The following is a 26805-nucleotide window of genomic DNA, read 5'->3' on the forward strand; positions in this document are numbered from 1 at the left end:
TCAACTTTTTCAAGGGCTCCGCAACACAAAAAGTTTGAGAACCCCTGGTCTAGGTGAACTCCCCAATTTTTTTTCCATTGGAGTCATATTTTTTCAACGAAATTCTAACCTATGACTATTTTCTGTAGAGAATTATTGATAAAACGTGTTTGTTATTCTGTGTGAACGCTCAGTAATCTATCTGAGTGATGTATTCTATGTCTTCAGTAAATCATTTGTTGAGAGGACCAATTACTATAATAAAGTCGCTTACAATTATATATTTTCAAGCATTCGGGATTCGATTCGAAAAAATTATTCGATTCGATTCTGAAATCACAAGGTATTCGAAAATGCCCAGCCCTAGTCATAACCTATGTTAAAGTTACGACTGTGTTGTGGGAACAGTTAGATCGAAAACATTACCGAAACACAATTTTCTGGTTTTTCAAACGGCTTAATAGCATCATGCATACCCCCCTTTGGCGCATTGTTTTACTCCAGCATAGCTGCTCATTAAAAAAATACTGGCTTCGCACCTGGGTACAGCGCATGAGTAACTGTGTCCAATATTAAAATATAGCAAGAATTTTTAGGGGGCAATCATCAAATGGGCTGACTCAATAATCGAAAATTACAATTTTCGGTAATGCTGAAGTATCTGCACCAAGATGTCGCACAACCTGAACCCTAACCTGGTACACAATCTGAGTTCAGGTTGTACGCCATCTTGGTGCGCATACTTCAGGAGGTCCCAATTTCCTATATTTCAATTAAAAATCTTGCCCATTAGAAAAGAAATTTCGCGATAGTAAAAATAGCCATTCGTTTTAGAACCTGTATTTATGCGTCTAACCCAGGGGTAGGCGAACTATGACCCACGAGCCAAATCTAGCCCGCTGGGTGATTCAATCTAGCCTACCTGATGCTGCTACAACCAAACTGAAACCAAATTTTGATGTTTTAGCTAAAAAATAGCTCAAGGAATTTGTTGAGATTGCGATTAAATTTAGTTTTGGCTCGAAGCTTATTGTTTTCCACTTTGCTTTTGTAACACTGTATATATTGTTCATAATGGTAACTTTTTACGACACACTTACATGGCCCGCCAGTGTAGATGGGCAAAATTTTTGGCCCCTGGTTAAAAAACCATGCCCACCACTGGTTTAAAGATTTGAGAAGCTATGCACCACTATGATCAATTCTTAAACATGTTTTTCTCTCAAAGATCTCTTCAATTCTTTAAATAGCTGCACAATTTGACAATTTTTAACTAATAAGAGAATATGAAATTACATACCTCCAGACAAATCTGCCTCAAGTCCAAGACCGCAAGTATCCTCTTCACTCTGACTCATGTTGACATTCTCAACAGCAGGAGCTCGGGTTATGCTTCGTACAAAACTATCCATTAACTTAGAAGCATCTTCAGACGACAAATTAGGAACGCTGACGCTGGCACTGACCTAGGATGGGAAGATTGGAATTGTAATGTATATTGCCATGGGTGAAATCTCCATGCCGGTGGGGCTCACCCAAGGTGTGAAATAGACTGGGTAGTATATGCCCAACTGGAAAAATTCCGGTTCTTTCAAAAATAAAAGATATATAAGAGAGTAATGACCGTTAGAAGCAGGGTTGGCTATATTACTGAATAATATTTTAAATTTGTATCCAGGCCTTTTAAGAGTAAAGACTGGCTATAATTCTGGAGAATATTTCAAATTTCGATAGAAGCCTTTTTCATCGCTAAAAAGACTCTGTAGAAGTAGCCACTGATGTGTCACCTGTTTGAATGTACTAAAAATTTTACTAATCGTGTATTGCCCCTTCATTGAACCCGGAATGAAAGGCCATGAATGTATGAATCGTTGCAATGATACCACCAGGCAATCATGCTCACATAGAAGTAGGAATAAGTTGCAAAATTCTTCTCACCGGTTCTCCAGGTGAAGGCAATAAATGGTTTTGCGCAGTGTTAGCAGCGTTTGAAGAACTTTTTCCTGAAGCAGATGTGTTTCCACTAGATGGCCTGCTTCCATGACCCTGAGATATAACAAACATTAGATATTATGATACGTAGTTGATTCTATTTCTGGCAACCAGTGTTTTTCCAGATAGCAGAGCATGACCAGTGATGTCATCAGTTACAGGTGACTGATCATGACCAATAAGGTTCCCTCTAATTTTTTGTAGTATGTGTGCGCAGAAATTTTGGTGTGTGCGCACTTTTTTGGAAATGACTAATATTTGTGCAAAAACCTATGAAGAAATTTTGGCGTTCTAACCGGGTAATAAGTGGGCCAACAACAAACTTTCTCAACCTGCCAACCGAGCACATTGTAACATTACATCGAAATACGTCTGTGCGCAGTAAATCTATGCGTGTGCGCAGCCTCTGAAAGCTGTGTGCGCGTGCACATGTGCACACCTTAATGGGAAGACTGATGACCAACCAGCTGTAATTACATTCAATACTACCCAGGGCTAGGATATAAAATCTTATCCGAACTAGGCCCTTGTCAACCATTTAAATACAATAATTAAACACTGTTGAGTTCATAGCATCCGGTCCAAATATTTTAAGCCCTTACAAAATATAGTAACTCAAGACGTATCAGCTTATGTTAGAGTCAGATTTTTGCTGTTTGTGGTTTGTAAATAAAACTGGAGAAAGATGCTATCGAAGTTTCAAAACTAATGCCCTTGTCAATACTTGAAAAAATTGTCGAAATATAAATAAATACCTTTGAACTTTCTTTGGGCACAGAGACCGATTCCAGTGATACACTCTTCGTTGATGGTGCGGTCGGAAGAGCTAGATTTGGTTGCCGTGGTAGTCCCGACTGAGGAGGAGTATCTCCAGCACTACTAGTGGCTGAATTTGATGGCACAGACGGTACGCTATGTGATTGCGCATTGGAGAGTGAATTTGTCAGATTTGCAATGGCTTGTTCACCCTGAAAAAAAACACAAAATTTATTATAGGTTGGACAGAATAGGATTTTACATATTCATCCTGGGGGAGAGGAAAGCCGGCTTAATTATATGGCGAACCAAGGTATCTCGTCCAGTTACCAGTCCATGTCGGGTATGGGATTAGTTAGCCAGTTATTTGTTTCGGAAGCATGGTCTTGAGGAAGCCGTAAACGACCATCGGTTATGTGAAACACTCTACGGCAGCGAGGAGTTAAGCGATTCTCTTGCACTTATTTAACCCTGTGTGGTATTCAAACCCACACAGGGTAATTTAAGTGGCAAACATATTCTCAACACTTAGCACGACGCGCCACACCGCCGAGCAAAACACTCAACAAACCGACCAAGAATATAAATGTCCAGTGATCAAGGCTGTTTAAAAATGTTTATTTCATCTCCAATTCAACAATCTTCGGCAGTACCATGGCGAAAGAGAGTAGTAACTGCAGTGTCGCAGTCAATAACTCAAAGCGGCGAAAAAACAATTCAAAAGAAAGATCTCACCTGTTGTACAAGCATTTGTAGAACATCGAGTTCCATGAACCATTCGGAGTTGGGATTGGAAGAAGCGACCGGTGTTGTACTGGATGATGTTGCATCGCTTGTCGATGGAGGCGTAGAAGGGGATTTCATAGTTGTAGAGCTGTTGACACAAAGGTTCTGTTAGTTCTTGCAAAAGGATAGGATCTATATATTTATCCTGGGGGAAAGAAAAGAAAAGAATACGGCTTAATCCTATGGTGAACCACGGCCTCTTGTCTGGTTACAAGTCCTTGTCGGCAATGGGATTAGTTAGTCAGTGGAATGTGGGAAGAGCTATTTATGAAAGAACAAATATTTGCTGAAGAAGGATATAATGAAAATATAAATCTGCAATGTTATAAAGAGGTCATAATGACACTTGCAACTGGTTGACTTATTTTCTAAGCATGCAACGAGCAATCACAAATTGGATAATGGATTACAAAAATCATCACATACCTTGTTTTATCTCCTTTTCTGTCTTTATTTTCGTTTTTATCTCCTTGGTTCGGAGGATCAGTCATGTCCACACATCTCCAGAGTCTGTCTGTTGGAGTTTCTCCAGCAACTGGAGTCACATCGTACGAACGAGTTCGTCTCGGAGACATAACTTCACGGTCAGTTGGATTATTGTTTCCTGTGACGGCTCGGAAAAAACGTCTAGCTCTGCGCCGTCGTGCATGATTGCTTTCTGAGCCTTTCCTATGGCCGAGTCTGTGTAAAAATTACCAATTGTATTTTTATTGTACGTCTGGCAACTAATATTTTCTTAGTTGGCTTATCATGATCAATGAGGTAAGACATTAGTCACAGGTGACCAGTATGTCCAGCTTTTCCTTTTAGGGGTAGTGTTTCAAAATTTAGAGGGACGTGAGATGATATATATAACACTGGTTGTCGAACTTTTCATGCCCACCCCCGTTTTTAGAATTTGTCAAGTCTTGCACCCAACCTTAAAAATAACCAGCTAACAATAAGCTACAAAAAACAGATAGTAAAGTGAAAATAGGTTTTAATTAAAACTCACATCAGGTTAATATCCAAAATAAACAAATGTAAATATCTAAAATAAGGCCATATGCCCATGCCACCTCAAAAAATTGTCATCGCCCCCCTTGTGGGGCACACCCCACCATTTAAGACATTGTTTGTGCTTGAGTGTCTCATCTACGCAGAAAGCTTTCGATAGTCGTTTAATAAGCCAGTCATACCTGCATGTTCTTCCTTCCAATAAATCCTCCTCATCTTCATCGTCTCCTCCCACTCTGCTCCCACTCTTTGATTTATCGCTCGTCTCACTCGAAGCCAACACTCCACTGTAGATAAGATAAAAAATATAGCGATAAATTTGAACATGAAGGGCAAAACGAAACAGTTTATCATCAATTCTCCGAAAATCATACTGGTATGCGGTAACTCACTCACTCAGTAATAGCTTTCTACCAAAAAATACAATCATCAACCACTGGAAATTTCAAAGCAATTGGTCCAAAGAGAAAAGGGATTTTTCATAACGATAGAAAGAAAAATTTTAAAATGAAGACCAATAATAACATTAACAACATGATAACAAAACAATCCATAAGACAATTCAGTGTTCAATAAAATATTTAGTAAAGATAAAACCTGAAGAAATCCTGGTTTAACCAAAGCAATTTTTCAATCGTGATCAGGAAAATTTTTTAAACATTGCAACACATTTACTTTCATGAGATGAAAATCAAAGAGAATTGGAAAGAAAATTTCATTTTATTAAGATGAAATTATGATATGAAGTTTCATAACGCAATAATATTTTAATCCAGGGATGTGCAACCTTTAATACAGGAGGGCCAGACTGAGGGCACATATTTTTCTTGAGAACCGCATTGGCCCTGCGGGCCGCAGGTTGCACAACCATGGTTTAATCAATGTAATTATGAGCTTATTTGTTGAATATGGTGTCATTGGTTCAAATCCCAGAAAAATTCCGGTCTGTCAGAAAAGTGTAGCCCTGGGGTGGGCACGGTTTTTGGACAAGGGGACAAGCGGACCAAGGGGACAAAAATTTCGCCCACCCAGACTGGCGTCCATGTGAGTGTAAGAGGTTACATTTTATAAACAATATTTAGAGTGTTACAAAAGCAAAATTGAAAAACAATAAACTTCGAGCCAAAACTAAATTTAATCGTAATCTCAACAAATTCCATGAGCTTTTTTTTAGCTAAAACATCAGAATTTGGTTTTAGTTTGGTTGTGGCAGCATCAGGCAGGCCAGATTGGATTACTCAGTGGCCTGGATTTGGCCCATGTCAGGTGTAGCCCCTCAGCTCACAAAAAAAAAATATTAAATGAGCTCGTTACCTTGCCATGTCTAAATCAATATCCATCTCATCATCATCATTTCCAACACACGATGACGACGATGAGCCCTGTTGGGGCACATCTTCGTCCTCCCCGGGGGGAGAAACTTTTGTTTTAACAACAGGTTCTTCCACTACGACCCATTGACCTTTACTTTCGTCAAATTCCGCTGAAACTTCTCGATTGTCGCGGTTGTTGTTCGGAGTTGTGTCCATCGATTTCATGAATTCAGAGAAAAATGTCTTCTGAGCTCTAAAAGTACGGGATATCCCTAAAGTCTTGAAATTTTTTGAAATTGCAAAGGAATTTTTCCATTTCATATATTGTTTTAACACTCACAGATGTATTAAATGAAGTAAAAATACTTCAATTACAAATAATTACAGATTAAAAAACAACAAACCTTGTCAAGATATATTGAGAACTGACTTCATAAAAAAATTGAATTTGTAAAGGAACTTTATGGACACCCTTTTTTATTTTGTTGTAGATTTAGAGCCCTTGAGTTCGAAGAATGTGCATACTACTTTTCTCAGGGTGTATGTGAATAAATAGGGTAGACATGTAAAACCAGAAAAATTCTGTTTTTTTTTTTAAAAGCCCATTTCTAGAACACATTTGAAGACTGTGGGTTTAGGATAGAATAAATCCCATATGCCGTGCTGAATTGAGGGATTTCAGTAATTCCTAAAAATAGTGGCTACCAGCCGTTTATATAGAGCAGTGGTTCTCAAACAGTGCGGCGCACACAGGGGCTGCAGGTCATTTTTAGAGGGGTATGAAACTAATTAAAAATATTGGTTACATTTGATCTTGCGCGCTTTATTTTGGATAGTTATATTTCATCCACCTATTTTCAACATGTTTTTTAAATGAAACATATCGGTACTTTTGTCTTACTGTCTGTATTGCTAGCTAGTTATTCTTGATGTGGGGGGTAGGTACAGCTTAAAAAGTTATAGAACCCCCTGATATAGAGCTTCGTTAAGAATTGAAACATTACAAAAATATTGATGAAATTGTAAATTTCAATACTCATCATCCATACTAACCTTCCAAAAGCTCTAGCAGCATTTGATACTGAAGTAGGAGTTTTTGAACTTGACGCCGATCCATTTCCCAACTTTTTAGTCCTGTTGCTTCCGTTATTTGCATGTTTCTGACTCGCCAGCATAGCTGATAACATAGATCTCCTACTGAATTCATCTCTTACGCCTCCTTTGCCAGTTACACCAGACATCAGGGAACGAAACTAAAAAAACGATTTGAAGGATTGTTATAATAGCTTAGATTATTTTTTACCATGGGCGTCTGAAATGAACTGATTGGAAAGTCATTTTATGTTCGATACTTGATTTTGTAAATATTTTTGAATAGTTACATTTCAAAAATTGTTATTTTGGAGTCTCACAGCCTTTTGAAATTACTGTTTGCATCAACCTACCAAAAATTTTCAAAATGTATTGAATATACATCGCCTTCTCAGAGTTCTTTTTTGAACATGGCAACAATGACATTCAATATTCTATTCAGAATAGTAGAATATTCAGTTTTGAGATTTGCCTCGATCGACCCTTGATTAGATTAAATCGGTTGAATCCTGTAAGGAATAATCACGCCTAAGTAGATTGTTGGACTCCTGCTTGATTGAGTCTTCTCCACCCACTTTAATAAACCTTTTAACTCAATGGTTCTTGGTTCTCCCAAAGAGAAAGGCAGACAAATTCAAGGGGGGGTGCTGAGCAATATACCCATCCTAGCTGGGAGAGGGAGGTGGTGTTGAGGGGAAGGTTAAGTCCCGTACCTAATATCAGATTTCCTCCTCCCTGTAAAAATATAAATATCCTATCCTGTTAAACTTACTTTGTTAGAAGCATTCCTGCTGTTGTCATTATTTGATGATGATGATGAATTTGAAAAATTTGATCCAAATGTTGTAACGTATCCTTCAGATTTCTTGCGTGAAAACCACTAAAAAAAGAAAAATTAATTGAGCGGAGTGCAAGCATGATCAATTAATACAAATAGTTACAGTATAACTCAGTGTGGTCCAAACCCAGGCCCGACCACGCTGAATTATCTGTGGCCCACGTCACATTCGGAGAGTAATCAATAAATCACATTTCATGTTGTTTCGTAATAAAAGTAATCAGAAAAATCTTTTGACATATTGTGATATCACTAATGTCACTGAATTGACTGGTGTTATGGCTAGCCCAGGCAAATAGCGAAGTTGAATGATGTGCTTGGCAGTCAGTAAATTATTATCTGGCTTTCTATCTTTTTGGTCGGAAATATATATGGTAACAATATAGGCATCTTAGAAAACTAAAAATCGAATGCGGATTCTATTAGCCTAGAATGGCTATGCCTGATAACTATGTGTTTGCGCAATAAAAGTGTTTGTTTTGTATTGCACTGTTTACCCATTCTTGGCACTATTGTGGCCAGCAAACAATGAAAAAAATGAAATTGTGGCCCGTGGAGCCGACAACATTGGACCTCTCTGGTATAACTTGTCGAAACCACGGGCCACACCTTTATTTACCATAGACTTTCTAGTAGTTGCAGGCACAATATTGGTTACTGATCTTATGCCATGCGTTGTTCGCTTCGCCCAAGCTAGCTGTTGAGGCATTGTAACGTCAAAGGCGTAGATAATTTATTGGACTCGGGTATAGACTTTGCAACGAAAAGGGATAAGAATTACTCAAGCGTAGTAGATTAATCAAAGTTAAAAACTTGTTTCGCGGCCGCACACAATTTGAAATCAGCACTTCTCCCCGTGTCACAAAATTTTTCATCTGGGCCGCAGGTTTCACACCCTAGACAATCAACTTCATATACTATTCACTTACATTATGTCTGCTGTTAGATGCCAACTTGTTACTTCTATTCAAAACTGAGAAAGTGCTTCGTCTGGAGACAGGTGGGGTCGTGACCTCTGGGGATTTCCCCCCTTCGCTGCTAGTGGAAGATTTCGTTGATGAAGTGGATGATGCAACTGCTCCTTCGCTAGATGGCGCTAATGTTAAATCGTATTTTCCTTCCGCACCCATGCGGTAGGAATTAGAACCTCCCTTGTCCCAGGAGACATCTACCCATCCTGTTGGAAAAATAAAAACTTCAATCATGCTAAGAGTTGGGGGTACTGATTACCCTCTGCATAAGGGGGCACTGATTACCATGCATAAGTTTGCAGATTTGAGGCCCTGTTGGAATAGGCAGGGGGCGAAGCCAGGATATTTTAAACCCACAGATATGTTTGAGACAGGATAGCCAGTCAGTAGTTTAATTTTACAAATGCAGAAAATACACATTGTACATACAGAATAAGGAAGGAATAAGAAAAGATGCATTTTAGTGTGAAGGGAGACACGATAAACTGGTGATGATTATCGAACAGCCTCACAAAAAACTATACTGAGGGAAAAAAGTCAAAACATAAAATACTAAAGAAAGCTGGAAATAAAATACATTTGGGGTACCCGATATCCGAGCGTCGATTGATACAATGGAGCAAACGACTCAAGACACACTGGGTAACCATGGCAACCGCATGACATAACCCAGTAATTAGATGAGAGCGTGTTAACTCACCATTAGTGATAGTGCCATCCACTGTTCCTTCTCTATGTCCATCCTGATCTCTCCATTTCCAATCGGGTCCTCTGATTACTCGAGCTCCGGCAACCATTTGTTTTTGAGACTGATAAAAAGAATGCAATGCATTTACAGCAGTGATTCTCAAACTTTTCAAGACGCACCCCTTTTTAGAATTTGTCAAGTCTCGCGCCTCACCCACAAAATAACTAGCTAACGATAAGCTATAGATAACAGATAGTAATGCGAAAATTTTGCTTATCGTATTCCAAGTATCTACTCATTTTCGACCTTTATTCCGTAGTCTGCGGTAACCAATGTTCAACGCCTTGTATGGAGCAAAAAGAGGGCATGAAAGAAAACATTTCCTGCATATATACAAAATATCTTACCTGTGTCTTCAATTGTTTTCTTAATTTTCTGTAGCTTGATCCCGGTCTATCTTCACAAGCTCCAGTTACAGTTCCATAAACCTCAAACCCAGACATGGATAAGTAATGAGTTTGTTTACTTGCTGTTCGACCGCTTTGTTGCAAACGGAAATGACGCCATCCTTGCTTTTCACCAGAGTGGGATTTAATGTTCCAAGTTGCAGTAGAGCTACGAGAAATACCATGGTGTTGATTAATTATAAGTATTGTGGGCAGATCACGAGATGGAGCGCTCAAGTTATTCAAATGAAATGACTAGGGCCAGGAATGGGCCACTATTGCAAGGAATGTTTAAAATGGGGGTAAAGGGAGACATGAGTGAGGTTATGAAATTTGTAGTTGCCAAGTTAGACGGTAACAACTTCTTCAGGGTCTAGGAAAAATTGCTTTGTATGATACATGAAAAAGCTTTTTTTTTACATTTCGAAGGGATGTTTTTTTTTGAAGAAACATACTTTCATCTTACTATCTGTTATTTGTAGCTTATTGTTAGCTAGTTATTTTTGAGGTGGGGCGCAAGACTTGACAAATTCTAAAAAGGGAGCGCAGCTTGAAAAGTTTGAGAACCACTGCTATAGCTTGTATAGAGTCTTGTTCGTAAGATGTGAATGAGCGTAGTATAAAACAATATGTCGAATAAATGTTCAATAAAACCAACCCTGGTTCATTCAGTGAAGTATCATTGCTGTGATTATACAAAGTGACCCAAGTTTGGCCGTCCTTTGAAGCCTGGAACAACCAGTTCCTGAGAGCAGATTTCTCGTAACCACGAGAGTGGCGGAGTGTGTATGCAGAAGGTATAATCCATAATCCTGAAAGACAAAAATGTTTTTGGTTAATTTAAACACACAGTAGAGCAGGCCTGCACAACTCAAATTACCACGAGGGCCGCAAGCATAAATCTGAAGGCCCGGCGGGCCGCAAACTTCGACACAAAAAAAAATTTCAGTTTCATAAACTGCTAGTAAAAAATAATGGGTTATTAATAGGTTGCTAATATGCACTGATAGGTGTGAGATTGTATACTAATATTGTTTTAAGCGTGATTCTGTCTGAATACTGAGATATCTAAATCGGGGTTTCCCAAACGGGGGTCAAGCGACGAATTTTAGGGGTCGCGAAGGGCACAACAATTTCAAACAAAGTTCGATACTTATTGAAACTATTGAAATCTTATTGGAATCTCACGATTTCGGATATGATCAGAGTAGCAGCGCGCTTGTATAACAATGCCGGCTCTGATTGTTAGACCCGAGAAGTGGCGTGTTTCCAAATCACCCGCGGGCCGCACAGAAGTATCTAGCGGGCCGTATGTTGTGCAGGCCTGCGGTACAGTATTATAAACATAGATGTGCCATCTAAACCAAGAGGTGGAAAATTACTTTTCTTAGTGGACCACAGAGTAACTAATCATTGTGACATTATTTTCATCGATATTTTCAACAGAAATTTATATCTATAAAAACTATAGTCGTTATTTCAGCAGACACAAGTGAGCTGGGCAAAATGCTTCAGTGGGCTGTAATTTGCCAACCTCTGGTCCACCCAACCTATTACTCTGGGTGAAATGGTGGGCTTGGGCCTGATTGGTGTCAAAGTCGTATATTCAATGTCGGTGGCTCTTGTTCGAATCCTATGCCCCCTTCTCACCCAGAGAGTTGTAAATCAGGTATGCAAGCCTTCCATATAATAGTAGCTCTTTACATAGAATTCGAGAGGTTCAACCCAAAAGAACAAATCTTAAAAAAAGTTGTTTTGAGAATATGAATAAAGCATATTTTTTCGACTTTAAACATCTCTTCAACTGAAGATGCCTCTAACTAAATATTGATTCAAGCTTTGATCAGAAAACCAGATGAAAAGGCAGCTTTTTCTTGTAATTTTTCCAATTAAAATTTTTGACCTTTGACCTTGTAACTGTCAAAAATGGTTATTTGTACTTGGAGTGAAAGCCAATTAAGAAAATAAAATCTTGAATCAAATAGTATAGTCATTTTTATTCTTGCTACAGCATCCTTACGTTACACGCATACGAATCCACTTCCACAAAGGCATAGAGCAAGGAAAGATAGTTAGTCTTGAATAATCCCAGTTGATAGTTTAGAACAGGGGTTCCCAAACCAGGAGTCGCGACCCCAAATTGGGCCTGAGCGATAAGTATGTAGGCTCGCTAACAGGTCATGGGGTCGCTGAGGTATGATAGAGTATGGATGTACACAATATCTAAGATTTGACAAACCATGTTAAATTTAGCAGTTTGTACAATGGCTTACTGTAAAACAGGCCCATATGCATCGCTCTATGCTTATGCTATAGAAAATGAGGTGCTTATTGTGACATCACGGTTTGGTTTTAGCTTTTTTCACTTAATAGTACATGACCAAACTCGAAAGTCCAGTGAAAGAAGCTCCAGAGTTTCATAAAAAATATATATATTGACCTGGGGTCGCACTGGACAATTGAAAGTTGTCTTTGGGGTCATCCTGAAAAAAGCCTGGGAACCCCTGATTTAGAAAATAAACTTACCAAAATCAATACAGATCCAAGCTTTCTTGCTATCACTAGTATGACAGTTGAGAGGAGCAGGATCTCTACTCAACACATCTTCCAATCTACCGTACGGCAACCCACGTCCTTCTGATGATGTGATGTAAACTAAATTGTGAACTGCTGGATTCACCCATTCATATGCAGACCTGAGAAAGTCAAAACAAGGTTAACCCTGATGGGAGATGTCAAGCACTTGATACATCAAAGTTTATGTATCTGTTGTTTTTTTTCACGCCAGGGGTGGACGATTACTTTTCTGAGTGGGCCAGTTACACATAATAGACTTGGTTACTGAACCAGAGGCTCAATACGAATACAATACTCAAAACTGTGAATAGAAAACAGTTTATTTATAAAAGCTAGCCTTACAGCTAGGTTAACGTTCATATAGTAATGAAAAGCACAATGTAACAATCGAGGTCATTATGACATTATTTTCATCGCAATTTTTAACAAAAATTTATATCCATAAAAACTATAGTCCTAATTTCAGCAGAAACAACTGGGCTGGACGAAACACTTCAGTGGGCAGTAATTTGCCAACTCCTGGTCCATCCAATTCATTACTTTGAGTGATATGGTGGGCATGGGGCTTAATTAAATCGGAAGATTAATAGATGGTAGAGTCAATACGTTATAAATCGACTTGCAACTGAATAGACATGATGACACATGAAGTATGTGTACCAATATGGAGGTAACTAATTTTGTTCACCTACTTTACATCAAGTTGTGTTAAGGGACTGAAACATATGGACAGGGGGTATATTCACTTGGCTAACACAAACATTCCCCGAACTAATAATAGAACTAAAATAAAGAAAATTGGAATAAAATTATGGCCTAACCCTAACCTGGTACACATACTACGGAAGTACCAAAAATGATTACTTACCTCCCATTGGTTCCAATCCAATAAATAATTCCATTTTCATCAAAATCCGTTTCGTGATGGAAAATTATCGGCGAGGATTCCTTGGATTTCTTCAAATAGGCATGCATAGAGCTGTCATAATCATACCATTGTTTTGATACCTTCAATTAAAATAGAGAGGTCAAAGGTTAAAAAAATCTGATCTGTGCGAAAAGCTTGGGAACTGTGGCGAAATAGAGTCGTTCAAAGTCCATTTCCTAAATGTAGTGTATTTAGCTTTAGACTAAATTTGAATGTATCGTAAATTGGGCACTGGATTAAATTGCTACTAACTACAAAACATTGTTTAAATCGGAATTTGAATTACCTGTGTTTTGTGAGTGTAACTTTTATTAGAAATCCAAATTTGAAAGTTTTGTTAATCTATTTCCCTCAACTGCCATGGTTAGAAGTTTTTTATACATTTGTAAAAAATACAAAATTTACAAAAAGAAAATTTGTGTTAGTGTGCAGCAAGACTCTAGACTCAAATAGTATAATCACATTCACTCCTGTTACAACATCCACTTGCATTATACACACACACAGATCCCCTTGCACAAAAGCATAGAGCAATACGACACCTCAAAACCAAACAGTGCTAAGTCCACTTTTCTAAAAAATGACATTTTTCAATTGCTGATTTTCCTGGACTTAGCTCTACATTTTGGTCTATTTGCCTTATCTCTAGGTGCTCTAGATCTCAAGACAGCTATGGACATAACCCTGCTTTTTTTAGGGCATTTGAGAACTGAACAGAGCTGTGTCGACTATAGTGGACTTAGCTCTGGATAACTGCATTGCAGGTTGGGGCTAAGTCCGTTTTTTGGATATAGCTCCTCTCAAAAAATATGATACAAAGCGCTAAGTCCATACCAACTTTTATAATAACATAATAAAGGGGCCCTAAGTCCAATAAAATTGTTTCTGGTCCAGAAAAATGAGAGCCAAAAAGGGTTAAGTCCAAAAAAAAAAACCTAAAAAAATTTGGGGCGGAGCACAATTTTTTTTATACCATCTAAATATGGCTTTCATTGTAACTTTGGTGGACCATAAAAACTAGACATCCTCGATGTAAGGTATTAGAGAAATAAAAAAAAAAAAACGTTTTTTGTGTTTTTCTCAAAACTAGAAAAATGGACTTAGCCCAATTTGGATTTCATGTGTCGAATAGAGGGTTGTTAGCTCTACAGAACCCAATTAATAGTAACGTCAATGAAACCTATTTACCATTTTCAGCAGAAATTTTTCCAAATCTTCAACAGTAGAAAGAGGTTCCATTCTGAAACTTCGTCCAGTATAATTGATCAGTCCAGATTTGTCAGCAACTTTGTTGTTATCTTCGTTCTCATTCTGTATGGACGCTGAAGAGGTGGTTGGAGTCAATGGACTCCCGCCACTAGGAGCTTTCTCAAGTTTGAAGCGTAATTTGCGGTTGAGTAGGTGAAGCCCGCCAGAAAGACTGCCCGGCGTTTCATAAATGTAGAGAGGAAATCTGGAAAACAGAATGAATTTTATTAATTTTCGAACAAAATAAGGTGAAGTGCACCTGTTACCAAAGTAAAGAAGGCTCACCCGCGAGCAAAGTTGCAGGAGACCAAACAATTTATTTGCAATAGAGCTAATGGGAAAATAGTTCACATAGGCTATGTTGCAGGACTAATTAAAATTTTAACCAACCATTTCAGATGTATCAAAATAGACCAACGACATCCACACATTTTCATGTACATTGCACCATAAAATAATTGATACAGTAATTATGGGCTCAAAATATGTGAATATTGAGAATAAATATGGCCAAGATTACTGAGACTTGGAATAAACAATTAATTGAAATGCAATGCTGAAACGAGCAATAACCTTAGATCAATTCACTAACCTTTCAGTTGATTCCAGCACAGCAACTAATTTCTTGATCAATATTTTTCCTGATGAGTTCGGCCCGCTTAACAAATGCTTGTGGAATAACTTGATGCGTGTCACAGAGTCTTCTGGGTTAACAGTCTACAAATACAGAATGGTTTAAGCTGCAGGATTGATAACATCATTTGGTGTTATTATAGTTCATATGGGCAAACTACGCCCCATGAGTGAAATCCGGCCCTGAACTAAAACCAAATTTTGATGTTATTAGCTGAAAAATAGCCCAAGGAATTTGTTGAGATTGCAATTAAATTTAGTTCTGGCATGAGGCTTATTGTTTCCGCTTTTGCTTTTGTAACATGTCCTGGCCTCGCGGAATGCCATTTTTATGTGTTTTTCTACTTTTTTGTTCGCACCAAGTATATTTTCAGTTTGGTAAAAAAATAAACTACTGACTGCCTAAGTCTTATTTGGTGTGAAAACTTGAAGTAGGCATAAGATTAGGGAAATGCGAATGTTGGAATTGTTAAATGAAGCCCTCATTACAACCCACATACACGATCTATCCATTTAAATTCAATACCTTGCATACAAGACATCCCAGTAAAGCTTGTATCATATCACTACTGTACATTTCATATGGTGATATGGTCTTGTCATCAGTAAGCAGGGTTGCCAGATCTTGTAATGATGTTGATAGTTGTTCTTGCCAGTTTGCTGAAATGAGAAGTAATAGAGTATGTTACAATCTGGAATAGGGGGGGAAATTTAATTCAGTTACCATGACAGACTGACTCTTATGAGCATTAGTTCATGATACTGAATTATTACTTTATTATAGGGAAAAATAGGCGAAGCAGAAATTTGATATTCGAATAATTGATTGAAAGGTAGGTACTCTATCATAATTCTATATTACTTCATAAGTTCTTGGCACTACAACAGACGCTCGTCACTTTGGTCACAAAGATGAGTTTTATTTACATCTGAATGAGAGCATAAACAAAATCCGGTGCTCCCGAAGTATGCGAACCAAGATGGCGGACATCGGAACGTAACATGGGTAACAGGTTAGGGTTAGGCGATAATTTTTTTCCAATTTTCCTTATTTTAGTCCTATTATCAGTTCGAAGACTAGCCAAGAGCCTCCCGTAGTATTTATACCTAAAATTATGGCCTAACCCTAACCTAGTACACATATTACATTCCGATGTCCGCCATCTTGGTTCGCATACTTCGGGAGCCTCCAAAATCCTATTAAAGATGAATATATTTTGTTCATTTCTCTATCATTTAAATCTAACAGAAAAAAATTTCAATAACTCTAATTATTTTATACACCCCCTTTTCACACTTTACCACAATTACGGACACTCGGATCAAGCAAATGTCATGATTGAGTGTTTAAAAGAGGGTTAAACTGATATACCAGCTTACCGCATTCTGCAGTATTGGCCTCATTGATCTTCTCTGCCAAAGCCTTCAGTTGAGTAACCACGCCACGAGGTGTGTCATTAACTGTTTTGAAATGTGCTTCATACAATTCTTTCGCCAAACTCCTGATTTTCATCTTCATATCACTCTGTAAACAAGAAAAATCTTATTATGGATGTAGATCAATGCATTTAAAAGCTGTACAATCACCTTCACGGTTAATGCAATGTTTTTGATGGTTTTTCACTGTTTTTGCAAGATTTTTGGTGGTTTTCACTGTTTTTCCAGGTTTATGAAAGATTTTGACTGTTTTATCTACTTAGGTTTTATGACGAGTTTAAATTTAAAAATTCGTGAACGTTAAGATAACCAGTTCATCGAACTGAAATTGAAGCCTTCTTGGTCGAACAATGATACTAAAATTGCTCAAAACGATACTTTTTTTATTCAAACTATCCTAAATTAATCACAGATATCCGGAAATCAAAAGTATTGAATAATATTCATTTTGAATGAATCGATTATTAGATTTGTGGTGGATATCTCTCGATGTAAGCTAGACGTTATACCTTCATGAACTTTCGACATCTACTAATGGGAAAACATAAGATATACCAATGTGTTTAGTAATTCTACACTATATTTCTTCATAGTGTTAAAAATTCCTGGAACTTTAGTGATGACATGTAACTTTGCTAAAAGATCAATCTTTTTACTTCTGAGCTAGTCAGCGCAACCTCGCTTTCAATAAATTAACTTAAGGCAAATCATTTTTACCTCTTTATTTTTCACGCTTCCTTGAGCAGAAGATGGTCTGCTGACAACGCCTGTTGTGAAGTCGACCGTGGCTTTCGAATCAGGTTCAAAATTATGCTTCGTTCCTCTGTTTGATTCGAACGTAAATCCACTCACTGATTCGCTCAGTATTGTTGCCTGGGGAATAAAAAGAATGATGGTTTAGGTCAGTGGTTATCAAACAGCGAGCCACAAGGGGGCGTAGAAAATTTTTTGAGGGGCTGGGAAGCTAATTAAAAATAAAAATAAATGTTAGATTTGATCATGCATGTCTTATTTTGAATATTTAGGTTCAATACACATCAGCTTTTTTTCGAATAAAAAAAACTTTGGCCTCACTATCTGTTATTTGTAGCTTATTGTCAGCTAGTTATTTTTGATGTGGGGCGCGAGCAGATGTAATAAACTAAAAAATAGGTTGCAAAAAGAAAGAGTTATTGAAGAACATATCGAATTTCTGAAATATGATATGAATAATATTTTATGGATAACTACATCAAAAATTCAAAATGTTGTATTTAACTTGTATATAATTAAATCTAGATAAATTCAATTATTTGATCCATTTTGGGAATAACCTGACCCGACCAAGCACTTCATTGATTTTGAAATAGAAAATTATATACCTGATGTCCATCAATGTTGCTTATTGTTAATTCTCCTTGATTATTGCTGCACATTGACCAGTTACCAACAACTATTTTAGGTCGGCCATGTTTGGTGAAAATCGGTTGCAATACAAGGCCTTCTTGGCTTGATACAGCTTCAGCGTGTGCTCTCTGTAGCTTGTCTAGAAATTCCACTTTGCTGTCTGTTAAAAAGAGGGATATATTTAATATATTTCAACACATTCAGTCACTTTAAAAAGCTTTTATTTTTAGTAGGGCAGTATTTTTTTTTGATAGGCTATTGGCAGGGATAACCATAACTGAATACTATTTCGAATAGATTCTGAAAAATTATTTTCAAAACAGGAATTCCAAATACATTCTAGAATTCACCACATAAATTTTATTCACTGTTTTAAAATCCAGAGACATAGAAATTAAGCTTAACAATATTATCATTGTAAAGCGAATATAACTTCATATGCTACCCGATTCATTAAACCCCAAAATGCGAAATGAGATTTGAAACTAAGGTCTTTAACCTCTATATTAGGGGTGGCCAACCAGTCAAAGACAAAGAGCTGCATTTCAAACTTTATACACTTTAAAAACAAGAACGCACATGAACATCAGATATACCTTTATTGAGCTCTGCTAGAATGATAGTTTATTGTAAATGTCACAAACCAATGACTAACCAAAAACCACTTAATATACGAGGTCAAAAAAATCAGTAACAATACCTGAACTGTCGGCTCCACCCTCAGGGCTCCCACTTGAGTACATTGTTGATAACTTGCCATTCAAGATGTATCTGAACCATCCATTACTTCCATTTGAGAGTTCGATTGCAACCGAATCACTCCACAGGTACATTCCATCTCGGCCACGAACTAAAGTCCATTTCCCTTGCCAGTTATAAACCACTTTCGGTGCGATTGATGTCGCTTCAGCTAAAACTTTAACTTCAACTTTTTGGGTATCTGATGGTGTTTTCGAGTCTGGTACGTCATCAATCGTGCCAGATTTTGATTGTGAATTCACTTCCTCAGTCGGGGTGGTAATTTGGCCCCCGACTGCCCCCTTTTTAGTTGCATCCTCATCCAAGTTTTCTCCAATTTCCATGTTTTCTTGTTTACCGCATTCCCCGATGTTTTCTATCTTATTGACGACCCAGTCTCGTGAGAGACAGTTGATGAAATGATCTCGGCTTTTATCCATCAGGTTTTTAACAATCTGTAGGCTTGAATAATGGCTTTCTTCATCATCCTGCAAAGCAAAAACAAAATGAATGGACGGTAATCCTCTTATTTGGACTCAAATTAGGCATTGTAGCACTACCGTATATCCTCGGCCCTCGCATATAAGCCAAGTTTAAATTTCAGAAAAAAGTTGCCAAACTAAGGAGTCTGTTGATACACACTGATTTAACTCTGATCACACTAAAATTTCAGAGTATACTCTCATAACTATGACCGCGCACAAATGAAATGACATTATGCTAACTTAATTCCAACAGCTACAACTCGAACCATGTTATGTTCTCACGATAAGAGCGTGCACACAAACACACAATGCAGCGCTTGGTGCGCTATGATAGCAATACCAGTCTGTGATTGGTTGTCATATACGTGATCGCTTGCCTGTTTTGTGGGGTCATGTGCAAATTTTTATAAATCCACCGTTTTAGGGCCATTTTTAGAGGGTCGGCTTATATGCAAATATAACGGTGGCAGTAACAGTTTTGGTGGACTAAAAATTCTCAACAGACAATTAAAGTTTTTTGCGGCAAAAATTAGGTTTTCCCAGAATTCAGAGCCAAAGTTCAAATATTTTTATTGCGGAGTTTTCCTAAATTTTTTGAAATACCCCCCCTCACCCACTCCGCACCCCTGGTATATAAACGAACCCACCTCTTGATCCAAAGCTGTGGATACAACATCAGCAAACCCTTCCTGAACTCCGTTTAATTTAGAAACATCTTTCAAATGATCCGGCGAAGAATAGAGAGTCATTTTTCTCACGAGGGCGAGAGAGAGTTTTCGAACGTTTGTTGAAACTGCTCTTTGATAAGTGCTTATGAAGATTGGAAGCATTCTGAAGGAATGGAACAGAAATTATATTAATGAGAAAGAGTGGATAATGCTATATTGCCAAGCATGTAAGAACACCAACAAAAATTTTAGTGCGCAACTCAAATGGGACCAAAATTTACAACTGGAATAGGATATTAACATTTTCATCACCATTAAGAGTTTCTCACAGTTGCATTGGTCAACAAAACCCCCCATCAATCAAAAAGTCTTTTTTCGAATACAGAGTAATATTAACTTGCTTAAAATGCTCAGTCAAAACCTATTTTTTACCATTATCAGAGTATAAAATCTAAAACTGGACGAAAGAAAAAAACTGGGATAGAATTCGAAAACATTTTCAAAACCACTCCAAGGGCTATTAATAGCATCATAGGGCAGCAACCACCAAATTTATTTTTTTTTCAAATAGAAAATAATACAGACTTGCTAAGATATATCGGTGACATCTCAGGATCTCCTTTTTCTTTTTCAACAGGTGGTTCCTTCGGTTCCGCTTTCTTTTTAGACGGCTTTTCTGCCTTTGATTTGTTCTTGTCTGTTTCTGGCGTGACATATTTTTCTGCAATAAGAATTAGTATATTCAAGTACAGCGAAGGAGATTAATAGGAGATTTTAACTTCATCAAAAGTTGTTCTTCACAACGAGTTTTGATTGTACCTCTCAATTAACAAGCTTTCATAGATATAATTTAAGTGTAATATGGTCATATGTCATATTATAATTTTTTCAATTTTCAAAAGAATTAGCATGATGCAGGGTGCAAAACAGGCGGCCAATGGGTCACAACTCACAATCTTGCCAAGTCATTTATTTATTGTGGTCCTTGCAACAATCAGATTTCTCGCATCAAACATAAGTAATCCGACAGTTGTTTAACACTCACATAGTAAAAATACATAATGATTAAATTTATTGCAACTTGTCCGGTGCATTTATCACTGTAAGGCTAAGCGTTACTCAACATAGTTATGTCCAAATAAAAGTTTCAATGCTCAATTCATTTGCTATTTACCAGGAGACTCCAGTATTTTCACAACTTCCCTATGTCCTTCATCATTTCTCTCTTTAGCTTTTTCTAAAGGGGTTTTCCCCTCCTCATCTCGCAATGTAGCATTCGCTCCGTGTCGAAGGAGAGTTTTAACAACATTAGGTCGCCCGAAACATGCTGCGTAGTGCAAGGACGATGAACGTTGACCGCGATTAACATCTGCACCGTGACCGCATAGGAATTCAACCTAAATAGAAAGAATAGACTTAAGTTATAATAAATAAAACACAGGCTGGATCTAGAACAGTGCTTTTTAATCAGGGTCCATGGAACCCCAATGTTCCGCAAACAACAATTGGGGTTCTGTGGGTTTTTCATTTTTGAGTGGACTGTGTCAATGTCATAATAAATTTACCATTTCTTGTGTCCCAAAAGCAGATGCCCAATTCAGAAGAGTTTGTCCGACATCATCCATGAAATTGACTTCAAACGCTAAAAAAAAAACGAAAAACAGGTAAAAAATAAAACTTGTTCTATAAAAGTAATGAACTCTGGCAGGTTTTATTTTTGCCAAATTGATATTGAACTGAAACCATTTTTAAAGTCAGTTCTATCTTCATAGGTCTCTGAGGTTTATACACCGATTAGTTCTATATTTTTACAAATTCATACCATGGAACTTCAGTTGAAGAAAATGGAATTTTTTGAATTAAACTATTCTAAGATATATTTGGATCAGAATCTATTTCAATCCGTTTTGCTTTGGCCATGTATTCAATTATTCATAAAATACAGAATTCTCATTTTTTTCGAATTCCATCTGGCCATCACCGCATAAAAAATATTAGCGGTCCTGCAGTATGTGTACCAATATGGAGGTAACTAATTTTGTTTGCCTACTTTACATCAAGTTGTATAAAGGGACTGAAACCTATGGGCAGGGGGTATATTCACCCAGCTAACACAGACAGTTCCTGAACTCGTAATAGAATTTAAATAAGGAAAATTGGATACTCCCGAAGTATGTGAACCAAGATGGCGGACACCGAAATGTAGTATGTGTACCAGATTAAGGTTAGGTCATTATTGCAGGTACAAATACTAAGGGAGTTACTTGGCTAGTCCCCGAACTCGTAATATTACTAGAATATGGAAAATTGGAATAGAAGTATGTCCTAAACCTAACCTGATACACATACTACGTTCGGTGTCCGCCATCTTGGTTCACATACTTCGGGAGTACCGAAAATTGGAATAGAAGTATGTCCTAAACCTAACCTGATACACATACTACATTTCGTTGTCCGCCATCTTGGTTCACATACTTCGGGAGTACCGAAAATTGGAATAGAATAATGGCCTAACCTGGTACACACACCATGGAAGTATCAAAATATCAATTAATGTACAAACCTCCAGTGTCAATGGCATCAATAAGCGTGTCTGTATCTTTACTTCTGATACAATCGATCAGTTGTCTATGTGACCTTTCACCCCCGAAACCTTCAAATCTGTGAAACGCTAAATTACGTCCGGCACCAACAGCCATTCCATGCTTTGGTATTGCATCACGACCCTCAAATAAAACAATTAAAATGAGGTCTGCGAGTCGCATCGTGTCAAGGCAGCATCTGAAAAAGTATTAAGAAATTCTTTTGAACTGAATTTACTCAAAGCATGAAAGGTTTGAAACCGAGCAAAGCAACATGCAATGATGCAACCACTGACAATTTTACGCCCTCATGTGGACTTTTCAAACTTCTTAATAGTGAAAATAGGCCTTCTTTATATTGTAATTTCTCAAAAATCTTCAATATCCAAGCAGAGGACCACAAGCAACACTGACAATTTACGCACTCTCGTGGACTTTCTCCAAATTTTTTAATAATGAAAATAGGCCTTCTTTAATAAATAGTAATTTATCGAGTATCTTTACTAAAGGCAGTGTTTCGACAAATTCAGTGAAAGCAAGAACAATTATCAATTCAATTTTTTTATGTATTTGGCCCATGTTCAGAGTGATAGGCGTTTGAGGTTTATATTTGAAGAAGCGAAAATTAAATCATAACTGATATTGCAGTGTCTATTTCGGTATTATTCTACTTTTAAAAATCAGAAATGCCGGAAAGGTCAGATAAACATTGTTTTTTATAGTGTAATGAGCTAAATAAAGTCTATAGTTAGACTAAATACAAATCAAATGTTTTTCAAATTCTTCCCAAATCATATACTCACTGTTTTGATTATTAGAAATTTTGAATGTAATTAAATTATTTTTGTATATCTCTGATATGACAGTTATTGAAGCAAATTTTCAAAAGTAGTTTTGAGTGAGTAAAACATTACCTCTCATCCCCTTTCATCGCTTCTTCAATTGCTGTTGGAAGATCAGATCTGAGTAATTCCTGAGTTAAAAATATATAGAAGGATAATTTTATATGAGCTTCAATACCTAATAAATCATATAAAGCTCCAGAAGTGTGTGTACCAATATGGAGGTAGCCTAACTAACGCCTACTTTACATCAAGTTGTGTAAAGGAACTGAAACCTATGGGCAGAGGTTATATTCAATTGGCTAACACAAACAGTCCCAGAACTTGTAATATAACTAAAATAAGCAAAATTGGAATAAAATTATGGCCCAACCCTAACCTGGTAGACATACTACAGGAGTACCGAATGCAATAGTAGAGGCACCATTAAGATGACAACTGATAAGGAGATAATATTCCTCATTAGAATACTGATAACATCAGTGCACAATTCCAGAATACCAACTATGAACGCAAAACATCGATGATTTTATGGCAAAAGTACTAGCATTATTTTCAGTAAAGTCTAGTTATACAGATTAGAATCTAGGAAATGTTTTAAATCTTGCTATCAAATCGATCAAAATGAGTCACAAAATGAGTCAAATTAATTCAGAAGCAGGCATATTAGAAAGTAGTATTCTAAGACAAAGTAGTATTCTCAAAGTCAGAGAAACCTAGTGACTTGCTCGCAAGCTATTCGTTTACTCATTAATTAAAATACTGAATATTAACTACTGTAGCAGTCAATACATCCGAGTCATTAAATAGAGTAATTTTAATTTGCACATGCAATCGGTAAGTAACAATGTGTTTCTTTATTTTTATTCTTATACTGCGAGAGTTCAATCACTCTAAATATCCATTTTTCAATCAAAACTACAGTAAAAAGCTGGGCTTTTCAAAATCGAATAGTAAACTATTCGAATCGTTCCAGACGAAAATTTCGAATCGCCGCCATCTTGTTTTTAAGTTGGCCACAAAAAGATAGAGGTAAATTTGTCATTTTTTCACAATGTGAGTTTGACATACAAATCTTTTCATCATGTTTAATTATTGATGAAACTTGTTTCTTATTGTGTGTGAATGCCCAGCAAAATGATGGATTCTATGTTTTCAGTAATTTATGTGCTTATATCATCCATCACAATGATAAAGTCACATGGACTTGACTATCTTCCAAAAATCAAAGATTCAAATCGAAAAAAAAAAAAAATTTCAAATCAATTTTGAAATCATCAGGTATTCAAAACCTCAAAACCCCCCAACTTTGAACATCCCAGAGTAAAACAGAAAGCCGACACTCACATGAGTAATAGATGGTGATCCTCTGCATAGTGTTATCAGCAAACTAATGATGGTGGTAATTCCAAAGTTATGTTTCTGATCTGGGGTTGATCCTGGCGTCGCTCCTGCTGCCCCTGGTTTGTTATTAACTGGTGCTCTTGCACTTCCACAACTGTAAAGAAATTTTATTTTTGAAATCAGAATTCCACTTTTTTAAATGATAGTATATTTGCAAAAAATATGATTTTCAAGTTAAATGAAGAAATTTGAACACACAATCTTCCGCTGTTTTCTAACTTTACTCTTCTAAAAAACCAGCCACTGATCAACAAGGAACTCAATGTATTAAACTATAGATAAAGTGCTGTTTATTGAGAAAAAGTATTGTGAACTGGGCATGTTATGTCATCCTACATAAGTTTTCATCTTTTCATTTTGTAAATGTCAGAGAATAATCAAGATCTGACCGCTTCTACTTGGTCATGAAATGAAGAGTGAAAGTTTAATAATAGATATTTCAAAAAAAAAATTGTTGGTGAAAACATGAAGTTGAGATTTACAAGCATAATACAGAGCACAAAGCTAATTATCTTTGGAATGGTGAGTTCATGATGAAATAACCGGTGGTTAGAGCTTCGGACCAAACTCTGTTCATGAGTTGAAAATCCCTGTTTATTAATATTCCATGTCTGCAGTAAAGGTAGGCAGAGCCTACTTAAAAGATTTTAATCTTTCTGAAGACTAGTCAATACTCGACTGTACTGTCTGTACAGCTACTTGTTCAGAATGAAAACGCTTTATTTAGTCACAAGCAAGAAAACTTGACTCACTTTGCCAATCGTTTAATAAGTTCTTTGGTGAGTCCATGAGCATCAAGTGGTGCAGGATCGATGCTTTTTCTAGTAAATCTGTCTGCGAGAGTAGCGAAACACCTCAAAGCTCCGTCTGACACCTGAAAGATGAAATAGTTAACATAGTGATATTATTTACCAGAAACTTGTAGTCAGGAATATGAAGTTCATAACTTATAAAAACAAACATGCCTATAGAAATAAGATTCTACTATCGCTACAAAACAAATGCAAGTATCATTGTAAGCAGCAGGCTGTCCTTCAAATTTATTTTTTGTTCATATATGAATCTGAAGCGATTGATTTTCTGAGAATTCCAATTTAGATTGTGCTGTAAACAATATAATTAATGAGGGCTTCATTTCCAAATTTATATTAAGCAAATAAACCTTTGAAATAATCAATAAAATTTGATGAAAATAGAAGCACAATTGAGCACACAGAATGTGGAACAAAATATTGATTATTTAGTACCCTATTACGTTCACTTTTCATGTTACGAGTTACGACATAAAGAAAATTGGGTGCTCCAGAATAGAAGTGTGCGTACCAATATGGAGGTAACTGATTTTGTTTGCCTACTTTACACCAAGTTGTGTAAAGGGACTGAAACCTATGGGCAGGAGGTATATTCACTTGGCTAACACTAACACAGACATTCCCCGAACTCGTAATAGAACTAAAATAAGGAGAATCGACATAAAATATGGCCCAACCCTAACCTGGTACATACACTATGGGGAGTACCGGAAATTCATTATTAAAAGTAATGTGATCGTCATGGGTTCAAAAGAAATTGCTTTATGAATGAAGTCACATACATAGACAATAGCGTGAGCGCAGCATTTTTATTGAGCAAATTTCAGCAGATGTTTCGTTGTGTACAGGTGCTGGGAATCATGGTGCTCTATTACGGAACTCTAAGCTTGTGACACATCTAACGCGAGTTTCGATTCACTTGACTAGTGTTCACTAGTGCAGTGTTTTTGAAGTTTCCAAACCCACAGATTAGACATAGCTAAATTATGTTGTGTTTGTTCTGCATTTGATCAGGCGACACATTACAGAAATACATTTGTGTCGATATACAGCAAGATCATTTAAAGTCCCTCTACAATTTCAATTTTGATATGAACTCTCTGTATATTTTAAATAACCAGGTGTCCAGGTTTGTTGTTTTTAATCAGTAATTGTTTGATAAGTATTTTTACTTCAGTGAGGGCCAAAACAATAAAAGTATCGATAAA

General features: G+C 36.9%; 1 protein-coding gene across 1 annotated transcript in view; it reads right to left on the bottom strand.

The window, feature by feature from the left end:
- LOC120331828 (E3 ubiquitin-protein ligase HECTD1-like) overlaps positions 1 to 26805 on the bottom strand; it is a 55884-nt gene that overhangs the window by 16576 nt on the left and 12503 nt on the right. Inside the window, exons 5-34 of the mRNA XM_078113978.1 lie at positions 25538 to 25659; positions 24729 to 24879; positions 23454 to 23512; positions 22521 to 22738; positions 21523 to 21599; positions 21132 to 21354; positions 20543 to 20678; positions 19937 to 20120; positions 18767 to 19292; positions 18042 to 18226; positions 17398 to 17553; positions 16624 to 16768; positions 15770 to 15903; positions 15203 to 15327; positions 14551 to 14815; positions 13303 to 13442; positions 12384 to 12553; positions 10516 to 10669; positions 9819 to 10026; positions 9424 to 9532; positions 8682 to 8929; positions 7687 to 7794; positions 6876 to 7075; positions 5824 to 6075; positions 4692 to 4796; positions 3940 to 4194; positions 3463 to 3601; positions 2727 to 2939; positions 1918 to 2025; positions 1280 to 1445 (exon numbers count right to left, since the gene is read on the bottom strand). Coding sequence (XP_077970104.1) covers positions 1280 to 1445; positions 1918 to 2025; positions 2727 to 2939; positions 3463 to 3601; positions 3940 to 4194; positions 4692 to 4796; positions 5824 to 6075; positions 6876 to 7075; positions 7687 to 7794; positions 8682 to 8929; positions 9424 to 9532; positions 9819 to 10026; positions 10516 to 10669; positions 12384 to 12553; positions 13303 to 13442; positions 14551 to 14815; positions 15203 to 15327; positions 15770 to 15903; positions 16624 to 16768; positions 17398 to 17553; positions 18042 to 18226; positions 18767 to 19292; positions 19937 to 20120; positions 20543 to 20678; positions 21132 to 21354; positions 21523 to 21599; positions 22521 to 22738; positions 23454 to 23512; positions 24729 to 24879; positions 25538 to 25659 — 5281 coding nt within the window. The remainder of the gene's footprint in view (positions 1 to 1279; positions 1446 to 1917; positions 2026 to 2726; positions 2940 to 3462; positions 3602 to 3939; positions 4195 to 4691; positions 4797 to 5823; positions 6076 to 6875; positions 7076 to 7686; positions 7795 to 8681; positions 8930 to 9423; positions 9533 to 9818; positions 10027 to 10515; positions 10670 to 12383; positions 12554 to 13302; positions 13443 to 14550; positions 14816 to 15202; positions 15328 to 15769; positions 15904 to 16623; positions 16769 to 17397; positions 17554 to 18041; positions 18227 to 18766; positions 19293 to 19936; positions 20121 to 20542; positions 20679 to 21131; positions 21355 to 21522; positions 21600 to 22520; positions 22739 to 23453; positions 23513 to 24728; positions 24880 to 25537; positions 25660 to 26805) is intronic.

The sequence above is a fragment of the Styela clava genome, chromosome 6, assembly GCF_964204865.1.
Source record: "Styela clava chromosome 6, kaStyClav1.hap1.2, whole genome shotgun sequence".
NCBI classification, from domain to species: Eukaryota; Metazoa; Chordata; class Ascidiacea; order Stolidobranchia; family Styelidae; genus Styela; species Styela clava.